Below are 20540 nucleotides of genomic sequence, written 5' to 3'. Positions count from 1 at the left end.
TTCTGAGGAGTTGTGGATTGTAGGTGGAGACTTTAACACCATCCGTGACTTAAGTGAAGTTTGTGGCAACTCGAGGGATATTCGCTTAGCCAGCTATGAATTTAATGCCTGCATTATGGAAACTGGTTTACTCCCTATGCCGATGCAAGGAGAGTGGTTTACTTGGCACAATTGTAGTATGGACTCACGTAGCTTATGGAAACAGTTGGATCAAATGCTGATCAATGATCACTGGCTGACACGATCCACCCCGTACATCTGATCATTATCCCCTTTTGTGCTGAAGGGGGACACACAACATAACTTCGGAGGTTTGTTCTGATTTGATGGGTAAGATTGGAGGTTTGTTCTGATTTGATAACTATCTTACCCTCTCACCTCAGTTTCGAACTACTGTGCAAACTGTTTGGCAACACAATTTTGTGGGTATTTTAAAGTATTCCATTACCCGTAAGCTTAAAGCTCTTAAACCAGTGTTTAACCAGCAGCGGAGAAACAAGGGGGATCTATCACAGAATGTCCAAAGTGCTAAGGAATTTCTTGATACGGCACAATGACTTCTAAGCCTTGATAGACATAATACTTTGCTTCTGCACCTTGAGCATTGTTGTAGGTTGGTCTATAAAAAAGTGGTGAAACTTGAGCAGGTTATGCTACAACAATGGGCCAAGATGCAGTGGATGAAAGGGGGAGACCAATGTTCTAGGGTGTTCTTTCGTGAATTGCACAGAAACGAACTAAACGGCGGATTTTTCAGATTGATGATCAGCAAGGCAACACTCACACGGACCCTCAAGATGTAATCCGAGAGTTCATTGCCTTTTATAGAACTCTATTGAGAGGGGTGAGGAGCAGGCAATTCATTGATATTCAATATCGACGCCCTTGGGCTCGCCACATTCTTACTGATGAGGAGGCTCAGGAGATGGTGCGCCCTGTCACGGCAGCTGAGGTAAAACTGGCCCTCTTTGGCATTGCCAAGGATAAAGCCCCTGGTCCTGATGGTTACACCTCAGGTTTCTACAAAGCAGCTTGGCCTATTGTGGGTGCTAAAGTCACGGATGCTATCATAGACTTCTTCACTATTGGGAAACTATTGAAGTAGGTAAATACTACATACTTAGCACTTATGCCTAAAGTCCATAATCCTACTCGTGTGGCCGATTTTCGTCCTATTGCATGCTGTAATGTTCTTTATAAAGTCATTACCAAGATCATGGTGTAGTGTATGAGTTTGATGTTGGAAAAGATTATTAGCCCATCCTAAACGGCTTTTGTTTTAGGTCGCTCTATTAGTGACAATATTCTTCTGGCTCAGGAATTATTTTCAGGCTATAATCAGCAGCCGCTACCACATCATTGTGCTCTCAAGGTGGATATCCGTAAGGTATATGATACAGTTGATTGGGATTTCCTTCTGGCTATACTTCAGTTGTTTGGATTTTCGAATAAATTCATAAGCTGGATTGAAGAGTGTGTTACTACACCTTCGTTCTCTATTGGGATTAATGGAACTCCTCATGGATTCTTTGTTGGAGCCAGGGGCCTTCGGCATGGAGATCCGATGTCATCATATTCATTTGTCCTGAATATGGAAGTTTTGAACCTCATCTTGCAGCAACTGATAGATCAGGGCATGAACTTTGCATTTCACTGGAAGTGTGCCCCACTTCACCTAGTTTAGCTTGAATTTGCGGATGACTTATTATTGTTCTCACGAGCGGAGGTGGATTCGATTCACTTACTCAAACGAGGACTTGATTATTTTGGAGACATGTCTGGCCTCAGGGTCAGTCCTCAGGAGAGTCACCTAATCCTTTCACGAGCAGGCCATGGAATCAGGGGTCAACTGTTAGAGGTACTTCACTTTCTCGAGGGTTTTTTACCGCTTAAATACTTGGGATTACCACTTATTTCATCTGGCCTTACTATTGCTGACTGTAAGTTGTTCCTTACAGAGTTGGATCAGCGTATTAAGGGTTGGGAAAGCATCTCCTTGTCCTATACTGGGCATCTTCAGATCATTAAATCCATACTTATAACGCTCAGTGTATATTAGGTTTTCGCTTTTATATTACCAAAAGGGGTTATAAGAGAAGTAGAGAGAAGACTACGGGCATTCTTATGGTAGGATACATCTCACCATGGATATGCTAAGGTAGCTTGGGAGCATGTTTGTCGACCCATTAATGAAAGAGGTCAGGGGCTTCGGGATATTCTTGCACTTAATTGTGCACTCATGGGTCTCAAACTTTAAAAAGTTATATATGGTGATCGATCATCTATATGGGTGGACTAGATATACTATACACGTTTACGGGATATGACAGTATGAACGACTCCCGAACGAGGCGGTTCTTGGGGACGCCATAAACATCTTCGCCTACGCCCCCTACTTTGACCTTTTGTTGAGTACCGAATTGGGGATGCGACTACCTTTTTATTATGGCATGATCCTTGGCATGAACTGGGACCACTTATCCAACAATTTCCACATGGCCATTACCTCACGGGTACTTAATTGACAGATATAGTTGCTGCTGTAATTGAGGATGGGCAATGACAATTGCCCCATATTACGGATATTCATTGCCCACAGATCCTCCATACTCTCCCGCATATCTATGGGGGCATTGACCGTATTTCTTGGCGATTACGCTACTCCAGGTTTTTAGAATTGCGGGTACCAAGGTAGGCTGGTCTTCACTACTTTTGGGCCCCTTCAAGATTCCTTGCCGTACGTTTATCCTCTGACTCGCCATCCTTGGAAAGTTTTTTATAGTTGACAAGCCTATCTCACTTGGGTACCACTTATGTCTTGTGTAACAAAGGGGCTACTGAAACACACAATCACCTCTTCTTTCATTGCCTCTACTCAAGACACTGCTTGAGGTGATCCGGCCCACCCTACGTTTTGACTGGCCCCACCGTGACTGGACTACCGACGTTCTGTGGGCTGCAAAAAAGTGGCGAGGAAAGCATTGTATCTCGACTTCTTATCGTGCACTATTGGGCTCTCTTGTATACCACATATGGCGCAAGCGCAATTTTCGACGATTTGATGGAGGAATATGGGGGCATCTTCTGTAGAAAAACTTATTATTGAAGATGTCCGACAACGGATACTTAGTGTTGATTTACCTCCTTCTATTAGTACTTGTGCACTTTTTCATTTATGGCGGATCCCTTGGCCTGTCGAGGTGACTGCCTAGCCTTTCATGTTGTATTGTACCGAGGTACAACTATTTATTTAATGAAATTTATATTTATTGAAAAATATATATATAAACCAAAATTTATATATCAGAAAAATAAAAAAAAATAGAAAATAGAAAACAAGAAACAGAAAAATATTTCAAAATTAGTTTTTGGAATTTTTCTGAAAAATCTCAAGAAAATACCTATTATTTAAGAAAAAAACCAAAACTTTTAGAAAGAAAAATATATTAGCATTTTATAAAATATTAATATTTCCCAAGTTTTATAAATGATCAAGCTTTTTTAAAATTACAAAAAAATTTAGAAGTATAGAAATTTATTAGAATTTTTTAAAAATACAGAAATACATAAGATAATTATTTTTTATGGAGATTTTTTTTAAAATTATCGAAAATTTAAGATAATTTAAAAAAATAGAAAATTATGAAAAAAAATTAAAAATTGCAGAAAATGATTAAAATTTTTAAAATTTTTGAAATTTATTAGAATTTTTTAAAATTACAAAAAATTCTGAAAATTACATAAAATTGAAAAAATTATAGAAAATATCTAAAAAAATTTATAAAATCAGAGAAATATTTATAAAATCACAGAAATATTATACATTTTTTTTTATTTACAAAAATAAAATCCAACAAAATTAGAAAAAATAAGACATATCTAGTGGTGGCGTGGTGGAACTAGTGGGTTGGATACAAACACACACACACACACACACACACACACACACACACACAGAGAGAGAGAGAGAGAGAGAGAGAGAGAGAGAGAGAGAGAGAGAGAGGTGGTTGGGGCGAAGGTTGGGCAGACGTGGGGCGGGGGGAGGGGGGGAGGGTACTGGAAGGGATAAAGAGTGAGAGGGAGGAAGGGGGAAAATATGCTAAGTATCGATTTTATATTCTTTTTTTAGCTGTTCCAAAAATCGGTACAAGGAGTATTATAATAATTAAGTGGCATTGCCAAATTACAATTATAGAGTCATTTATAAAATCATTACAAAAAGAGTGCCAGAAATGATATTAGAATTACCACGAACGATATTGTATTGGATGCCGTGAAAAATGCATTACAAAATGTTCTAAAAGGACCAAAATGATGCCATTTTGCTCCTCCTTGTTAGAAAAGCAATTACAAATGGTATTCCAAATAATTAATTATACTTTACCAAAATGTACCCATAAAAAAAAATAAGTGGGACAATTTAATGTTGTAGAACGTATCTATTATGTGGAACAATATAATTTAAATACATAAAAAAAATTATAGTTGATATTGATACATTTTCGTAGTATGCAATAAATTTATATATTTATAAATGTTAGTATTACATTGATTTGACTATCATATTACATTGTTGAACTGCATGGGTTAATCAGGCCGTCAAAATTCAGATCAAACCGTTAGATATGATCATACTTATAAAAGAATACATTTGGCAAAGTTTTAGCTTTATTGGGTATACGGATGTCGAAATATCGTACCTGTAACATAAGAGTATCATTCAAGACGGTGTATTGTTGAATCAAGGTATGTGATTTTAAATCATACCTTTTGATATGATCTAATGAACACATACTCTTATATATTTAAATTTGGTATGAATCGGATGACCGGATTTTAAAATATCATAATTCCCAACATAAATTTTTGAAATAGTTCAAGATTCGTAATGGATTTTTAAATGGTTCAAATATTTTAGCTTTGTACCGGCCTTTGTGACAACTTTTGTAACGGCTATGAAAATGAAAAATACCCTCAAACTTTTTCATTTGGCCGCCAATAATTTAAGTGGAATGGCTTTTGTAATGGCTTGTTAATATGTAGCTGTTACAAAATTTCAATTCCCTCCTTTCTCCCCAAAAACTCCAGAGTTTGTTGTTATACATGGCTTTTGTAACTGTCGTGTTATTTTTTGCTGTTTCAAATTAATAATTTTTTAAAACATAATTTTTTTTATTTTAAATATAATATTTCATATTCTTCAATCTCGTGGTCCTCAAAGCTATTTTCATCATCCTCGTCTTCTTCATTATCAATTTGAAAATGTTGCATCCATGATGTACCTGCACCATGCTGTTGTGCAATCGAAACATCAACAAAGATTTGTATACCATCGGATCATAGAAATCGTATGTTCGATTGTCCGTAGCAACTTCAGGGACTGTATGACTTCCTTCAGCTGATATGCGATATCAGTCCACCGAGACTCATCAACAACTTTTTGAGTCTTGGTTTCGCAAAGAGTCATCCAATCTGCTTTGTCTCTTTTCATATACTTCAGTACTCAGTGTCGTACACTAGTACTACTTGTTGTGCCAGTATAAATGGTTCATCCTTTTGATACATCTTTTTTAAGTTTACATCAATGAGGTGATAGCGTGGGTGTACCTTCATGCCTCTTACTAGATCGACCCAAGGACACTTAACATGTATATTGAATTTGCAAATTTCAGAAATAACAACTTACTCATAATATGGCGTGACTACTTCACAGTTGGTCAATATGTACGTCTTGATAATGTGGCATTCTGATCCACTGATCCATCTCTTCTTTGAGGCACCACCAGCTCAACCAGGGTTGTTGAAAATAGACCATTGGATTTCATCTTCGTTGCTCGTGATATCATCATTTCTACACAATAATAATATGAACTAGGAAGAAATCAATAGGACAGGACCTCGTACCATCATCAGGCACACTATCGTGAGAAAAAGAAAAATAACTCAGCCCGACTACATTAAAAATCATCCTCTATGCCGAATCCATCAATTGTTCATCACCCTAGTATGAACAATTACCCTCCTCATGAGCAGCTGAGGTGTGCTCCTCTAGAAATTGAGGGGTAGTCACAGCATCAAAGTACTCCGACACCCTCTCGTCGCCATGAGAAATTCAATTATAATATTTTGGTATAACCTTTGGATACACAAGTGATAACTGACATCACCGGGTATTCTGAACTTTGTGTTTTGCAGTTCTGGCAAAAGACCTAATTTTGTCTCCATCCATATGTTCATACTGACCCTTGGCTCATTTTATGAAAGTCTTAACCCCATTCTCAAACTCCGGTATAACACCTGCCCTCCCCGAGAGGTTCTTATGATAATATATCCATCTCCTCATTTGTCATAACATGATGATATATATATATATATATATCACTACATTCACACGCATATATATTTATATAATTTGACCTATAAATTTATAAATATTAGATTACACTAATTAAGAATACATAATATATAAGATCAAAAAATCATAAAACTAAAATAAGTAAACTAAAATTAATTTAATTAACACAAAAGGCTTAAATTAGTTGTTACCCATTCAACCAACTCAAGAGATATTGAGAGTGTGTGTGGTTAATAAGCAATTCAACAATAAATAAAATGAAAGAAAACAACTTGCAACACAAATATATATAAGATATTTTGTACCGGTCATTCTAACGGCTAGAACAAAAGAATAGCCGTTAAAAAAAGTAGCCGTTATAATGTCCCGATTTGGAACGAGTTTTGTAATACACTTGGGTAAAAGAAACCGTTCATTTTTCCACATTTTTGTAAGATCAAACTAACATAGCGGTATCGCGGTTTTTTACATGGCTTTTGCAACGGCTCCTCATTTTTTTCATTGGCCGTTGCAAAATTAACTAGCCGTGCCAAAAACTATATGAAAATAGTTGCAGTCTATAATAATTAACGTGTTGTGTAACGGTCTTCTAATTTAAAACTTTGTAGCGGCCTTTCAAACATTGTTTGTAACGGCTAACATTATAAAAAAATGTTGGTCGTCCCTAAATTAATAAACAATTACAAAAATCATAACAAATTGTATCGGATGTAGTGATGTAACGACTTTTGTAATATATTCAGGTTGTAACGGCCTTTTAAACGATTTTGGCCGTTACAACTTGCTTAGCAAAATTTATATTATCACCGATATGACATCAGCACAATTTATTCTTTACAAATTTATGTCAAAAACCATGTGTACTAGAACAGTTTTACGGCCGTTACAAATCACTCATTTTTTTATAGTGATATAAAACCCCTTCAACATCCAATTTTGTTTTCTTCCAACGCATAAGATAAAAAGACAAAAAGTACATATTTTATATTTATTTACTCTATTACCATACACATAATTTTTCTTTAATTCTTTTATCCTTTCCGTTGATAACGCTGGTATATAATCTTTGAAAGTAATAATTAAATCACCGACAAAAAGTGCTAATGTTGGAATTTAATTTCTTATTTGAGGGCATTGGTAGTTATTTATATTTTATTTAAATTGAATATTTTGAAATAAATGAACAATATTCATTTTAATTAATATTTTTTTATTAATAAAAAATATTCGTGTTCTTGTTTGATAAATATTTTTTATCAAAACATATTCTTGTTCTTGTTTTATGAATCTTTTTATTAATAATGATGCATGCATTTTTTGCACGGTCCAAAGTCTTTGGATCTTGATATCCGATTTGGGCTAATTGAGTGAAAGGTCTTGGAAAGAAGACCTGCAAAAGAACACGTTACTCTGATGCTTAAGTTAATCCTGAATTTAAAAATAAATAAATATAAAGATAAATTGTAATGAAAAATAATAATTTCGTAAGCAAGAACACGAATTTTGGAATGAGAGAGTAGCAGTTTTTTTGTAGGTGGAAGGGGGAATCTGTTGAGGGTGCCATCCATATTTATAGAGGATGAGCACCTCTTCGTAGGGACTCTAGGGAGCTGCATGTCTGGCAAGGAAGGCAGGATTTTGATGGGTAAGGTTGCACCTTATCCGCTTCTTGAGCAGCGAGTCTATCGATGAGGAAGGACTCCTCCTTCATAAAGACTCATTTAGTGGCCTTCGTACTGGACCTCCTTCTTGGGCCAAGCTTGATGGGGCATGCTTCATCTTTGGACAGACTCTGGTTTGGGGGATTCCCTCATGGGCTGAGCCTAGTGGGCCTCCCTCTTGGGCCAAACCATGTTGCAGGGTGCTTCCTTCTTGGAATAAGTCCAGCGACACTAGGCGGGCTGACTTTCTCCTGGGCTACTGACTGACTCGGGCTTAGCATTTCTTCTTAGGCCAATCACTTTTGGGCCATACCCATCATTCAATTCCCCCAATTCTAAGGAGGAAGGATGCCCCCTAACGCCTTAGAGTAGGAGCCCTTGTATCACCTAGAAGGGGGAACCCATTTTCATTAGTTTGGCGTATGTAAGGAAGGAAGGTGTCTCCTAACTCTTCGAAGGAGTGGTTAACGGGTGTCTTTGTGCTTACTTCGAAGTAGGGCTTTATTTTTGTGCAAGAGAATGTTAAATAACAAAGTCAGGTATATATTGCAAATAGATCTTGCTTGAAGCGAAGTTATTGTGCCTCCTGTAGGAGGGCTTATTTGAGATAGGGCCCTTCTTGGAGCAAGACTTAGGAACCTCACCGAAGGAAGAATAAGGTGTCCACTAGAAGCCTTAGATGCCTTCGCGGAGGAGGGCTTAGGTACCTGTATGGGACAGAGCTTACGGTCCCCTAAAGAAGGACCTAAGTGCCTGCTTCAAGGAGGGCTTGGGGAGCCTCCACGGAGGAGGGCATCTGTGCTTGTGTGGAAAACAAGACTTTTTATGATAGGGATCTCTTCTTCATAAATCCTTACGAGCAAACTTATATTAACACATTGAAAGGGGTAAAATAAATCTCCAAAATTATTAAAATAAAAAGCATTCCTTGAGGGAAACATGTATACAAAGATTCATTTGCTGAGGGGGATATGTCTACTTAGGGGCAAGGCCTACTCTTGAAAGATGCCTCCTTGGGAGAAGGGCTTATATTCTGAGAGAGATGGCCCCTTGGTGAAGTAATTTGTTTTTTAGGGGGATTCCTGTTTCGGGACAGGGTTTATTCTTAGAAGGCGTCCGGATAGAGTAGGTCCTCGTCCTCTTGTTCCTTGCATTTTTCACCAAGGACAACATTCTTGTATTCCCTAGCCTCCCTTCTCTTTTCACTGCAAGTTTCTTTCTTGGCGGCTTGGGCATCCTCCATGTTAATATACTTGGTTGTGCGAGCCAGGAGGGCATCGAACTTTGAAACAAGTTTCTTGGCCAGGGACTTGAAGAAGTCCCTGTCGAAGAGTCCTTGCGAGAAGGCGTTGGCCTTCACTTCTTGTATGACAGAGGGTACTTTTAAGGCTGCGGTATTGAACCGTTGTAGGTACTCCCTCAACGGCTCATTGTCCTTCGGCGTATGGGCTAAAAGGCTGAGCTATGTCTTCCAAAGCTTCCAGCTACTGGCGAACTGATGCAGAAAAAGAAATTCGAACTCCTGGAAGCTTCCTATTGCTACGACAGGCAACTGGTTAAACCATTGTTGTGTAGCCTTGACAAAGGTAGTGACGAAAACTCGACACTTGAACCCATTTGTATACCTGTGCAACAAAGCTGCGTTCTCGAAACGCTAAAGGTGTTCTTGGGGGTCAGCCAACCCATCGTACTTAGCAATAGCAGGGGTGCGGCAATTTGCAAAGAGCTCGTCCTCCATCACAGCATCTATGAAGGAGACATCCTATTGTTTTTCTCCTGAGACTCCTTCTATCTGGTGTTGCATGTCCTGGAGGCCTTTTTGAAGACACTTCACTCAAGCCGGCCATTGTTGGGGAACTTCTTGGGGAGCTATTAGAGGGAGCCCTTGTACCGCCGTAGGCAGGGCCCCAATTACAACGACGCCTCCTTCTGGTAGGCCCCTTTCTATTCCTCCTTGAGGGGTGCCTGTTTCCACCACAGGGGCTAAGCTTGCAGGAACTAATACAGCCATCTACTCTCGAATGGCCGCTGCAACTACTTGTTGGATTGTGCCCAACAAGGCTGGAGAAAGTTCGCCTGATATAGTGAGGTGCTTCGCCTTGGAGGGTCAACCAATGGATCCATTACCCTAGGGGTAGCATCGAAGCGGGCAAAGCTGGGCCGGACCCCCTATTGGTGCTAGGGAGGCTCCCTCTGGTGTGGGGGGCTCCCTCTTGGGCTAAGCCTAGTGAGCCTCCCTCTTGGCCCGAATCATGTTACAAGTGCTTCCTTCTTGGGCTAAATCCAATGACAATAGGCGGGCTGACTTTTTCCTGAGCTGGCGGCCTGACTCGAGCTTAGCATTTCTTTTTGGGCTAATCGCCATACCCATCAAATAAAATCTTTGTTAATCTATATAATAAAAATTATTTTAATATAATATTAACTTATTTATTTTCTGATATAAAATAAAAAGAAATTGTTAATTAGTAAAATTACAAAAATTAGTCTTATATTCTAAATTTATTTTCCTCATATCAAACAAAGAAAACAATATATGAGATTTACTACCTTTCAACCATACCAAATAATTTGAAGTTCTTTCCCTCCGCTTTCACTTAAACCAAATGAGCTTTCAAGGTTTGTTTCGTTGAAGTGAAAAGTGGATGTATAATAAAAGTGGAAGTAAAAATAATTGTATAAGAAAAAATTTGATATTTGATTGGGGAGAATAATTAGAGGGGAATAAACTAAATGTATATGAAACCCTTCGGAGTTCAGTTTCGTTTTCATAAAAATATTTTTTTTATTTTTATTTACTCTATTACTTATGCACATAATTTTACTCAAATTATTTTTTCCTTCTTGACTGATAATACCGGTACATAATTTTTGAGAAAAAATAATCAAATTATCGAAAAAACTCTAACATCGTTGATTGTTTGTAGTAATTTTTATTTTATTTAAATTTAAATAATTTATAATAAATGTAGAATACTCATTTTGATGAATATTTTTATTGATAATAAATATTTTGTTCTTGTTTGATGAATATTTTTACTAATAAGATTTTTAAATTTTTTATATACTAAAAATTATTTTAATATAGTATCGTATTTATTTTCTAATATAAAATAAAGAGAAAGTCTTAGTCAAAAAATTTATAAAAAATTAAATTTTTTTTTCTCAATCTATTTTTCTTGTACCAAACAAGAAAAAGTATTTAAGATTTACTCTACTTTAAATCATACTAATCAACTTGAAGGAAAACTATTATTCTCTTCGTCTTTCTTACCTTTTCACTCTCCCTAGCTCTTTCACTTTTTTTTTTTTTTTTCCTTACTTGAACCAAACGAACTCTTAATTAATTAATAATTCATTGGGGAAAAAAGTTCAAGTAACGGGATCCCACTTAAATTAAATTTGAAAAAATTCTAGATTGCAAAGATTATACGAATATTAATAATAAGAGTACCAAATTACCATATAAAACATTCCCCAATCACATTAAGGACATAAATTTTACAATATCCCTCAATGTTTACTACGATTCAGTTACCAAAATTGGAGTCGTACTATAGTTAAACACAAACAATGTATATATATATATGTGACTCTCTTTTGCTCTCTATTACACAAGAAGGTTAAACTAAACTAAAAAACCTAGTATAGACATCTTCTTCTTCCAATTCTTTTGAGTTTTTGCAATATTTTCTGCAACATGGATTTCATTCAAAGACTGCTGTCAGATGCCGATTTTCCACTCGGATTCCGGTTTCATCCGACCGATGTTGAGTTATTGCTGTATTATCTACTTCCCAAGTTGAAGGGTGAAGATCTTTCTTCGTCGGAGTTCATCATGGATTTTCTTGGCGTCTATCAACATGATCCCGACCGACTTCCTTTAGGTAAGTTCAGACAAGATTTTGTTCTGGAACTGAATTTTATTGTTGTTCAAGAAACCTATATGTTTTACGTGATTTTGATGCTTCATGATCCCGGCCGACTTCCTTTAGATAAGTTCAGACAAGATTTTGTTTTCGAGCTAAATTCTATTGTTGTTCAAGAAAACCAGATATTTTACTTGATTTTGATGCTTTCGACGTTGTCTTAAGGACTTCAGTGAAAGACCCTATTGGTAAAATGTCCTATGTTTCCAAGATTTAGTACTCTTAAACATTAAACACTCAAATTTTTTGAAACGTGTGCTTTAAGATCAATTCAAGCATGGAAGAGAGAAAGAAGCATACTTTTTCACACTGGAGGAGATAAAGAACTCAGTAGGAGAGGGTCCGGTTCGGACCACGCCAACCGGCTACTGGAAAGCTTACAGAGAGGACGTTCCCATTCATCATAACCAAGAAATCATAGGGTTCAAGAATAAGCTTTTGTTCTACCGTGAAAATGTTCCCAATGGAACCCAAACTGACTGGAAGATGACCGAGTACGTCTGCAGTCCCAGTTGGATTGCTACTACTAGCACTTCTATTGTAAGTACTTGCATCTTTTGTGATATTTCAGGGGCTATTTGTGTAACTATTATGATTATGACAGCAGAGATACCTAGCTTGGGTTGTCTAATTTGAGCTTATTTTCTGTGTTTTTGTTTGTTCAGGTGGGGCGTTATGTGGTGTGCAAAGTTAGGCAGAAGATGAGGGCGGAGGAGGATGAACCTTTGTTAGAAGAGGAAAATGGCTTCATTGACGGCAGTAAATAGTCAGTGAGTTATGTGATATTATTTAACTTGGGAGAAATTCGATCAAATTTTGATACATAGTTTTTCTTTTTTTTCCTTTGTTTTTGTTACATCCGTACGATGTAATTTATGCTTTTCCTTTGTTTTTGTTACATCCGTATGATGTAATTTATACCGAAAGATGTCCTAATCTATAGAGCTATGTGATTATTTATTTCAGTCAAATACTGGAGTCAGAATTTACTTTTAACTTAAGTACTCGATATGTCATTATGGTTGGGAGTATTCACAGTGTTGAGATGTATCTCAATGTTGGAGGACCTGTATGAAATCAATCCATTCGACTCATGAGGTTAAACACCTGCAGTAGCGTTGATTATTGATAGTCAACTCAATATCTCAATATATCGATCCTTCCCTTTTGAACCCAAGAATGTTCTTGCATGTTATGCGGACACAATGAAATTACAGTTAGTTCTTGGTTAGGTGCAGATTTTGTTAGAATAAGAGACTAGAATCTCAATTAGATTGATTTTTTTATGTAATTTTTTTTTATAGTTTTTGATGTAATGTGATATTATAATGAATAAAAGTAAGTATTCATTCGGGCCATTTACTCTATTGTGCTTACTTGTTTATATTGAGTCAATATCTTAACATCACAATAAATCTTATAGACTAAATCTTGGGTTGTTATTGGATGACAATTGTGAAACCAACTTCTAAGGATTGGGTTTGAAACATTCTAAGTTGAGGATTTTGAGATAGGGTATTGAGTATCGTATAGAGATTTGCAGTAAGTGTTGCATTCGTTGGATGAGTGTCGTGTTTCATTGGCGATATATTTTGGACGTCAATGCAATTTTTGTGGGTTGATTGATGATTAGATTGTTGAACCAAGTGGACTAACTCATAGGGAATTGTTATATGAAAGCCTTGGAGGCTTGGTTGGTATGACTAAAATTCCTTGGCTCCGATAGTACGGGATTAGTCATTAGTCTTAAAGAAGCATGACAATCACATATAAATGATGACTGTATTTTGGGTTTGGAGAGAGATGACTATATCTTGGACATGGTTGTTACAAGCCCTTTTCAGTGCAGTTGGAATATGTAGTGAGGATGGTAGATTCCAAGAAGAGGATCAGTCCCCTTTGAGTATGTGACAACAGTATCTCCTATACGCTTTGAGATGCGTTCAAGCTCTTATAATTTGTGGCCATAGTGATTGGTTAAATAGAAAATGATTTTCTATGTCGATCAATGGAGCAAACGCAATCTCAATTATTGAGAGTAGATGCTTAATCTAAGATGAGAATCGACACCCAATTTTATGTCATAAACTAAGGCCAGAAAACAATAGACAAAAGGACCATACCCGTATGAAATTCGAGAGCCTAAATGTTCATGCTAACATTCACTTAGTCTCTTGTGCAATGGGTCATTGCTAGACGTCACCCATGGTGACAGATTAAAAGTTAATAAAAAAAATTAAGTAAATTAAATTTAATCAATCAGCTGTGACCGACACAAGCCCAGACCTAACTGAGGGTGAACCTAAAGAGTCACACACAAATCATCGTGGGAGTGACTGAATTAATTTCAAAAGAAGTGAATTAATTTAATTAGATTAAATTAAGTTTTGGAGAATATAAATAATTAGATCATTTATATGTGTCATTAGATGGATGACCCAACATTCAACTAATTAGATTAATTAAATTTGGGCTTAACCTTTTAAATTAATTGAATAAATTTAATTGAGTTTGGTTTGATTAGTAAATTGAATTTATTAACTAAAAAAATTGATCTTGCCTCTTTAATTTGGATTAAAGGATATTGGATTTTCAGTTGGGCTTTAATTAAATTAAATTTAAATTAGAGCGCATTAAACCTTAGGCATGCTTTCTAACTTATTTAAACAAGTTCCCGGTGTACTAAAATAGAGCCCATTGGCCGAGTTGATCCTCTATATGGCAAGGACGAGTTGACTCCTCCTTGAAGGAAAATTGGTCGAGTGGGGCTTTAGCAAAGTCCCATCTCGGTCATAACGGTCTATGATTGTCTTCAATCTTGATAAAAAATTGTCATATTGTCAGAAGCTACCTAAATAACATCTAGGTTTTATATGACTAGTTCATTCATCTCCTAACAGTACACACACTACGCACCTTACACCCTCCTCTTCCCCCCGTCTCTCTTTCTCTCTAGCTGAAAAATCCCACTCCCTCTTGGTTTTTCTTGATTTTGAATTAAGTCAAGAATAAGAGTGAATAAAAAATACACTAAGTCAATAGTGTAGTTCTTGATTCTTCTTCCTAGATCTTATACCTTCTAGTAAAAGTATGTGGATCCATTAATGCCTAGTATGGTATGTATTGTTTTAGAAGGGTTTTATACTTGAACGCTCCGTGAACAAGATCTGAACGAGGGGCAACGTTAGTAGTCGAGTAAAGACTAACAAAAAGGAAACGATTTCGTGGTTATTTTTGTGTTCCTTTTTGTTTGTATTCCATTAGCCTTTGCATGATCTTTTATTATCACTACGTTATAATATACCAAACGCTCGGGAACATCAAGAGAAATCAAATTTATTGTTTTTACTTCCAAGTTTTCCACACTTTCACTGCATTTCCTTTCCGAATCTGATTTATATTCTTGACTGCAAAGGCTTTCCTAATATTGCAAACTACTACTATTTTGGGAATTGCGTTAGATACTAGCGGTGTAAGGAAACATTAGTGAGCACTTACAATTCCGAGGAATAGGAAAACCAAATCAACAAGGATCTTGCGATGAAAAAAATTCGAATTGTGTCGTCCCATTTTTCTTAAATTTTCTTAGCCTGAATGCTCTGAAGCAAGTTAACGCGGTAAAGGACATGTAGCAGGCGACTAAAGATGTTCATGCCTTCTACATTATAATGTTAGTTGGCACGAGTTCATATGCAGAAGCATATGTATATAAAATTTACGTCATCTATTGCATAATGTGCATATTTATAAAATGGAAAAAGGGATTTAGTATGATAAAATTATATGAAAAACTAAGAATCAGAATAAAAATAAAGAATTAAATGCAATATTAAACTAAAGATGAATTGTTCCACTTTTATATATAGGTGTTGAATATTAAAGAAAAGAAAGGACAAAAACTATTATTGGATAAGTAGTTCACTGACTAAAGGACTGTTTGGGCGTCATATAATATTTGATTTCCATTTTCGGCTTTATTTTCTCTTGTTTGGTAGGGAAGTCAAAGCCCAAGTGGGGAAATCTAACACCCCCCAAACAGCTGGGCGACACGTGTAGCTACCACACGTGCGGACTCGTAACCGGGTCATCCTATTCGGATCCTCCTCCACTCTACAAAAACCACACGAACCGCACCGAAAATTTTCCCCCAATTTCTTACGATTCCCGCCTCCAATCTCAATATCATTGAATCATCCAAATTTCTGTCGATTTCTTGCATCAATCTTCAAATCCAGCACTCCTTTGATTCAATTCGTTTCGTTCTCTTCCGATTGATTGGTCTTTCGACCCAATCTGTTGATTTCATTTGGTTCTAGGTTTTCGCTTTGAATTTTTCGATCTGTGCGATTTCTTGTAGAAATCTGTTGAATTTTTGGGTAAAGTCTACCAATTGTCTATATTCGTTATTTCCCCTCTATTAATAGACCCAGAATTTGTAATTTTATCCAGAGACTTTTTGGTATCTAGGGTTTGGCCGTCGTCGTGGTTCTTTAATCTTAGGGTTCCTTGGATCTGTAAATTGATTTACGCGTTTGGTATGTCTGTTTATGAATTGAATTTTAATATGCTTTTTTGTGGTTTTGTATGTGAATTCTGTGAATCTAGGGTTAGGGTTTTTCGTGATATTGGGCGTTTTATTTAATTTTGTTTGTATCTGCAATTATTTGTTTGCAGAGCATACTTAGGTCGTCTTAGTCTTGGAAATCTTTTTTTTGAATATTTTATGTTATTAGTTTAAAGAAAGCGGATAGAACAATTTTTATATTTGAAATAACGTACTATAAATTATTTTTTTCTGAAAAGAGAAAGAAAATGTTTGTGTTTATCTTATTAGCATGAATACCCGTATATGCTCGTGGAGCTTACTTGGTGTTTTGCATGAGTCAAACTTGATACAGTATGTAGAAAGGAAAGAATATTTGGATGTTTAGGTGTGTGTCCCTTATGTTTAATTGGTGGCACTGCTGAAGCAAGTGATACTGTCATCTGGCTGGATTCGGTTGGCTTATATGTTAGTTAATTGACCATGTTTCTGTTTACCATTACAGAGTAAAAATAAAGCCATAATTGATTGTTTGGTTGTGCTACTTTTACTTTAACGTGGCAGGTTTTATGTTGACTGCTTATGTTTGTTCTTTGTCGGATAGTGATTTATGAATTTCTATGTTCTCTCTGGTCTTGGACATAATTCAGTTTCCTTCTTTTCTGGACTGATGTTGCCAGCATATTCTGATTCTGGTGCTTTTGTCGTGTAAACGTGACAAATGTTATAATTACACTTGCCATGTGTAGGTTTATCATTTGCGTCTTTCTTTCCTTGCAAGAAGTGTCTGATTCTTTTTCTTGTGCTACCTTGGTTTCTTTGCTTCTGTCAATTTGTAGATGTGCACTCTAGAGAATAGACATACTTATACTAACTTGGAATATTTTCAGAAATACATGGATGTTTTTGTTGGCGCACGTATCATATCGATATTTCTGCTACCTCCTCATGCACTAGATCACTACTTCATTTATTATTAATTATGATTTATGACCGGTTGTACATTCCATTTAAAGATGGGACTCATTAAGATTGGTTTTTGCTTATATTGTACAATACAGAAGATGGGAGTCAAGCGTCCTTTAGAACAGGAAGATCTTCCAGAGCTTTCTTTCAAGCAACCTAAACAACTTGATAATAACAGAAAGCTGACATTTACAGCAGAGGATTTTCCTACTCACAGAACTACTCTCGAAGTTGATTCTCCTGGTAAATTTTGCTATTTGGAATCACATTTGTCAATCTACTTGTATTATTTTATTTTTTAATTTTTTTCCGGGGGGGGGGGGGGGGGGGGGGGCGGGGAGGCAGTGGAGTTGAAGATTTTATATGTGGTTTTCTTATCGATAGTTTCCTTTATATTTATAATCATTTGTTCGCATTTTAGTTACGCATGATTTGAACAACTTATGCGCTTATCATCTGGTTATGTATTGCACAGTATCAATTCAATTAGCGATGAATCACTGATTGATTTTGATTTTGCTCTTTCATATGAATAGGCGAAGTAAAGAGCAACTTTTGTAAGATACACTCTGACGGGATGCTTGAAAATGGTGACACAAATGGTGCATCCCTGGCAGACAAAGAATTGGAGGCAAGTGCACCCTTATCTTTGGTCACCAGTAGCAGTAGCGAGGAAGATGCTGGAAACGAGGACACATCTATCTTGTATAATTTTCCAGGATATATTGACTTCAGCATACCGTGGCGACCCCCGCAACAGTATGAGGATCCATACATTTCCCTGTTGAATTCTTCTCCTAGGAAAGAAGTTCCTGTCGGACCAGATTATCAAGCTGAAGTTCCAGAGTGGGATCCAAGCTCTAGTGCGAAAGATTCTTCGGGTTCCAACAACTTCGTTGATAATGAGGAGCAAAGATTGATGGGTGCTTGTGTCATCCCTATGCCTGGGTTAAATGGTTCAAGCGTTGATGGAGTAACAGTTGGACGGGGCAGAACAGATTGTAGCTGCCTGGATATGGGATCCATGAGATGTGTGCAGCAACATGTAAAGGAAGCAAGAGAAAAATTACGAGAGACAATCGGCGATGAGGCTTTTGCAAATTTGGGGTTCTATGATATGGGTGAAGAGGTCGCGTGGAGGTGGAGTGCTGAAGATGAACATATCTTTCACAATGTGATCTTCTCTAATCCTGCATCACATGGCAGAAATTTTTGGAAGCACCTCAGTGTCATGTTCCCAACTCGAACAAAGAAAGAACTCATCAGTTATTACTTCAATGTCTTTATGCTGCGAAGGCGGGCAGTTCAGAACAGATCTTACTTGTTGCAGATAGACAGTGACGATGATGAAGAGCCAAAAGGTGTCCATGGAGATTACTCTCAGAACCGATCTTCTTTACTTGATCAGGACACTGATGATGAAGATGACCTGAGACACACCCACGGGGACTTGTATCTAGTCAGAGGGGAAGATGAAGACTCTACAATTGAGTCTTTTGGTGATCAGGATCTGGATGCAGGCTGGGTGGACGACTATGGGTCCGAGCCTGAAAATTGTTGCAGGGATGAGGGCAGCGACAACAATCATGACACTTCTGATGGCGATGTTCATAAGCAAGATGCTGTAGAGATGGATGGTGCTGGTCAAGATACCAAAAACTAGCATGCTACTGCAGTTCATATGTCTTAGCTTGCCGTATCCCTGATACTAATGTGTACAAGTAGAGATAGTGAAAAAGGGAAACGACCTCTTGCTGAGATCGATAAGCCCCCCTTTTTCTTCTTCTTTTTCCCTTTGGTGGGGAACTTAAACTCAATGTTCTGAGTAAAACATGGTGAGTTCCTCCCTCTGAAGAATTTTGTTTCTCCACTAAGGTTAAGCATGGGGATCTTACCATTGCTTCAATGGGGTCACCTGATCCTCCATCCCCACCCTGCTGTATAAATTTTGTTAAGAACCGGTTTATGAATAAATTATTATTCTTTAAGGTCATTTTCACTTTGTAATGTTGATTTTATGGAGATGTTCCTGCATAAAATTGCAAGAATGATGAATGCTTAAACTTTAAGGTATGCAAGATCAGTTCCTCCAGACTGTAATAGATGTTATCATCTTGTACAAGGATGTAATGGCAATTAAGATTGGTGGGCTGCTTCCATATATAAATAGATGGCTGCATCACACTTTTGAAACTAAACGTAATTGGGCTGGGCTGGAATTGGTGGCAACATCATGTCACCAAAACGGCCCAAATCTTGCCTAGAATGGACAAATGAAAAGCTCCCTAATCATAAGTGTTAATATGCCATTTGTTTAGTTGAGCAAGTCAAAATAAGTTGGAATCTTCTTACACATGTCTTGCCCGTTGATGCAATCTGTGGTACTATCCCATGAATTTGTACCTCTGAGATCTGTCGTGCTCCGAGACAACGAATTCTCAGATTACTTTCGTAGGATTGAGGTTTTCTTGTTTTTTAGTTACGATGCCAAATTTGTTATACCCATTCTCCCAGGAACATAACAAATATTCATCACTTTGTACTCATCACCTTAAGTGGAAATACACACAAAATTAATTTGAAAGTTTGATTTAGCTTTAGCTTCAAATAGTTTATTTTCGTACTTAATTTCCTATAAATAAATGAAGAACATAGAAACCACAAGGGATAAATCCAATCCCTCAATTTTTAGCCAAAGAGATAATGTAAAATTTTCATAATAGAATTGGATTCTTGAAATTGAAAATGCATAAAAAAATATTAAAAAATTGTCGGCGACGTTCAATTTAGTTGGAATCGTAATGACTATAAGATGATGGATTCAATTTCCGCTGAGGACTCATAACCAAAGTAGTGATGGGAAAAAGCTTTCCCCAAACAGCTTATGGCCCAGACACTGAAATATATTATCATCATTATTAAGTCATAAGCAACTTATAGCTCTTCTTTGGCCAGCTTAGTACGTGTTTGGTGGGGACCTTTTCTTAGTTTTTCTCAGTTAAGAAAAGAGAATCTCATCTTTTTAAAATCAATTCCATTCAGGACTCTTTGCTAATTCAATTTTAAGCAGCTTTCAGCTTCTGCTT

The 20540-nt window shown here is 36.9% G+C and overlaps 2 protein-coding genes across 4 annotated transcripts; both read left to right on the top strand.

Moving 5' to 3' along the window:
* The first annotated feature begins 11716 nt into the window (after positions 1 to 11716).
* Positions 11717 to 12712, top strand: LOC105160091 (NAC transcription factor 29-like). The gene is made up of 3 exons (XM_011077355.2): positions 11717 to 11903; positions 12211 to 12485; positions 12611 to 12712. The coding sequence occupies exons 1-3, from the start codon at positions 11717 to 11719 to the stop codon at positions 12710 to 12712; spliced, it is 564 nt and encodes a 187-aa protein (XP_011075657.2).
* A 3352-nt stretch (positions 12713 to 16064) lies between these two features.
* Positions 16065 to 19447, top strand: LOC105160027 (ELM2 domain-containing protein). 3 transcript variants are annotated; one of them, XM_011077285.3, is made up of 3 exons: positions 16065 to 16321; positions 17550 to 17697; positions 17991 to 19447. In XM_011077285.3, the coding sequence occupies exons 2-3, from the start codon at positions 17553 to 17555 to the stop codon at positions 19115 to 19117; spliced, it is 1272 nt and encodes a 423-aa protein (XP_011075587.2). In that variant the 5' UTR covers positions 16065 to 16321; positions 17550 to 17552; the 3' UTR covers positions 19118 to 19447. The 3 variants fall into 3 exon arrangements, with proteins under 3 accessions (XP_011075587.2, XP_011075586.2, XP_088735423.1); XM_011077284.3 differs by having other exon boundaries at positions 16065 to 16480; XM_088879297.1 differs by lacking the exon at positions 16065 to 16321 and having other exon boundaries at positions 16487 to 17697.
* Positions 19448 to 20540: the final 1093 nt, after the last annotated feature.

This window comes from Sesamum indicum, linkage group LG4, assembly GCF_026168435.1.
Source record: "Sesamum indicum cultivar Baizhima isolate 11 linkage group LG4, ASM2616843v1, whole genome shotgun sequence".
NCBI lineage: Eukaryota > Viridiplantae > Streptophyta > Magnoliopsida > Lamiales > Pedaliaceae > Sesamum > Sesamum indicum.
This window is presented reverse-complemented; position numbering and strand designations above follow the sequence as displayed.

Bases quoted from the DNA above. Each gene is read 5' to 3' on its own strand.
- LOC105160027 (XM_088879297.1), top strand. From the start codon at position 17,478: ATGACCGGTTGTACATTCCATTTAAAGATGGGACTCATTAAGATTGGT. The intron at 17,698-17,990 runs GTAAATTTTGCT...TCATATGAATAG, and splicing joins TCTCGAAGTTGATTCTCCTG to GCGAAGTAAAGAGCAACTTT.
- LOC105160091 (XM_011077355.2), top strand. From the start codon at position 11,717: ATGGATTTCATTCAAAGACTGCTGTCAGATGCCGATTTTCCACTCGGA. The intron at 11,904-12,210 runs GTAAGTTCAGAC...GTGTGCTTTAAG, and splicing joins TCCCGACCGACTTCCTTTAG to ATCAATTCAAGCATGGAAGA. The intron at 12,486-12,610 runs GTAAGTACTTGC...TTGTTTGTTCAG, and splicing joins CTACTACTAGCACTTCTATT to GTGGGGCGTTATGTGGTGTG.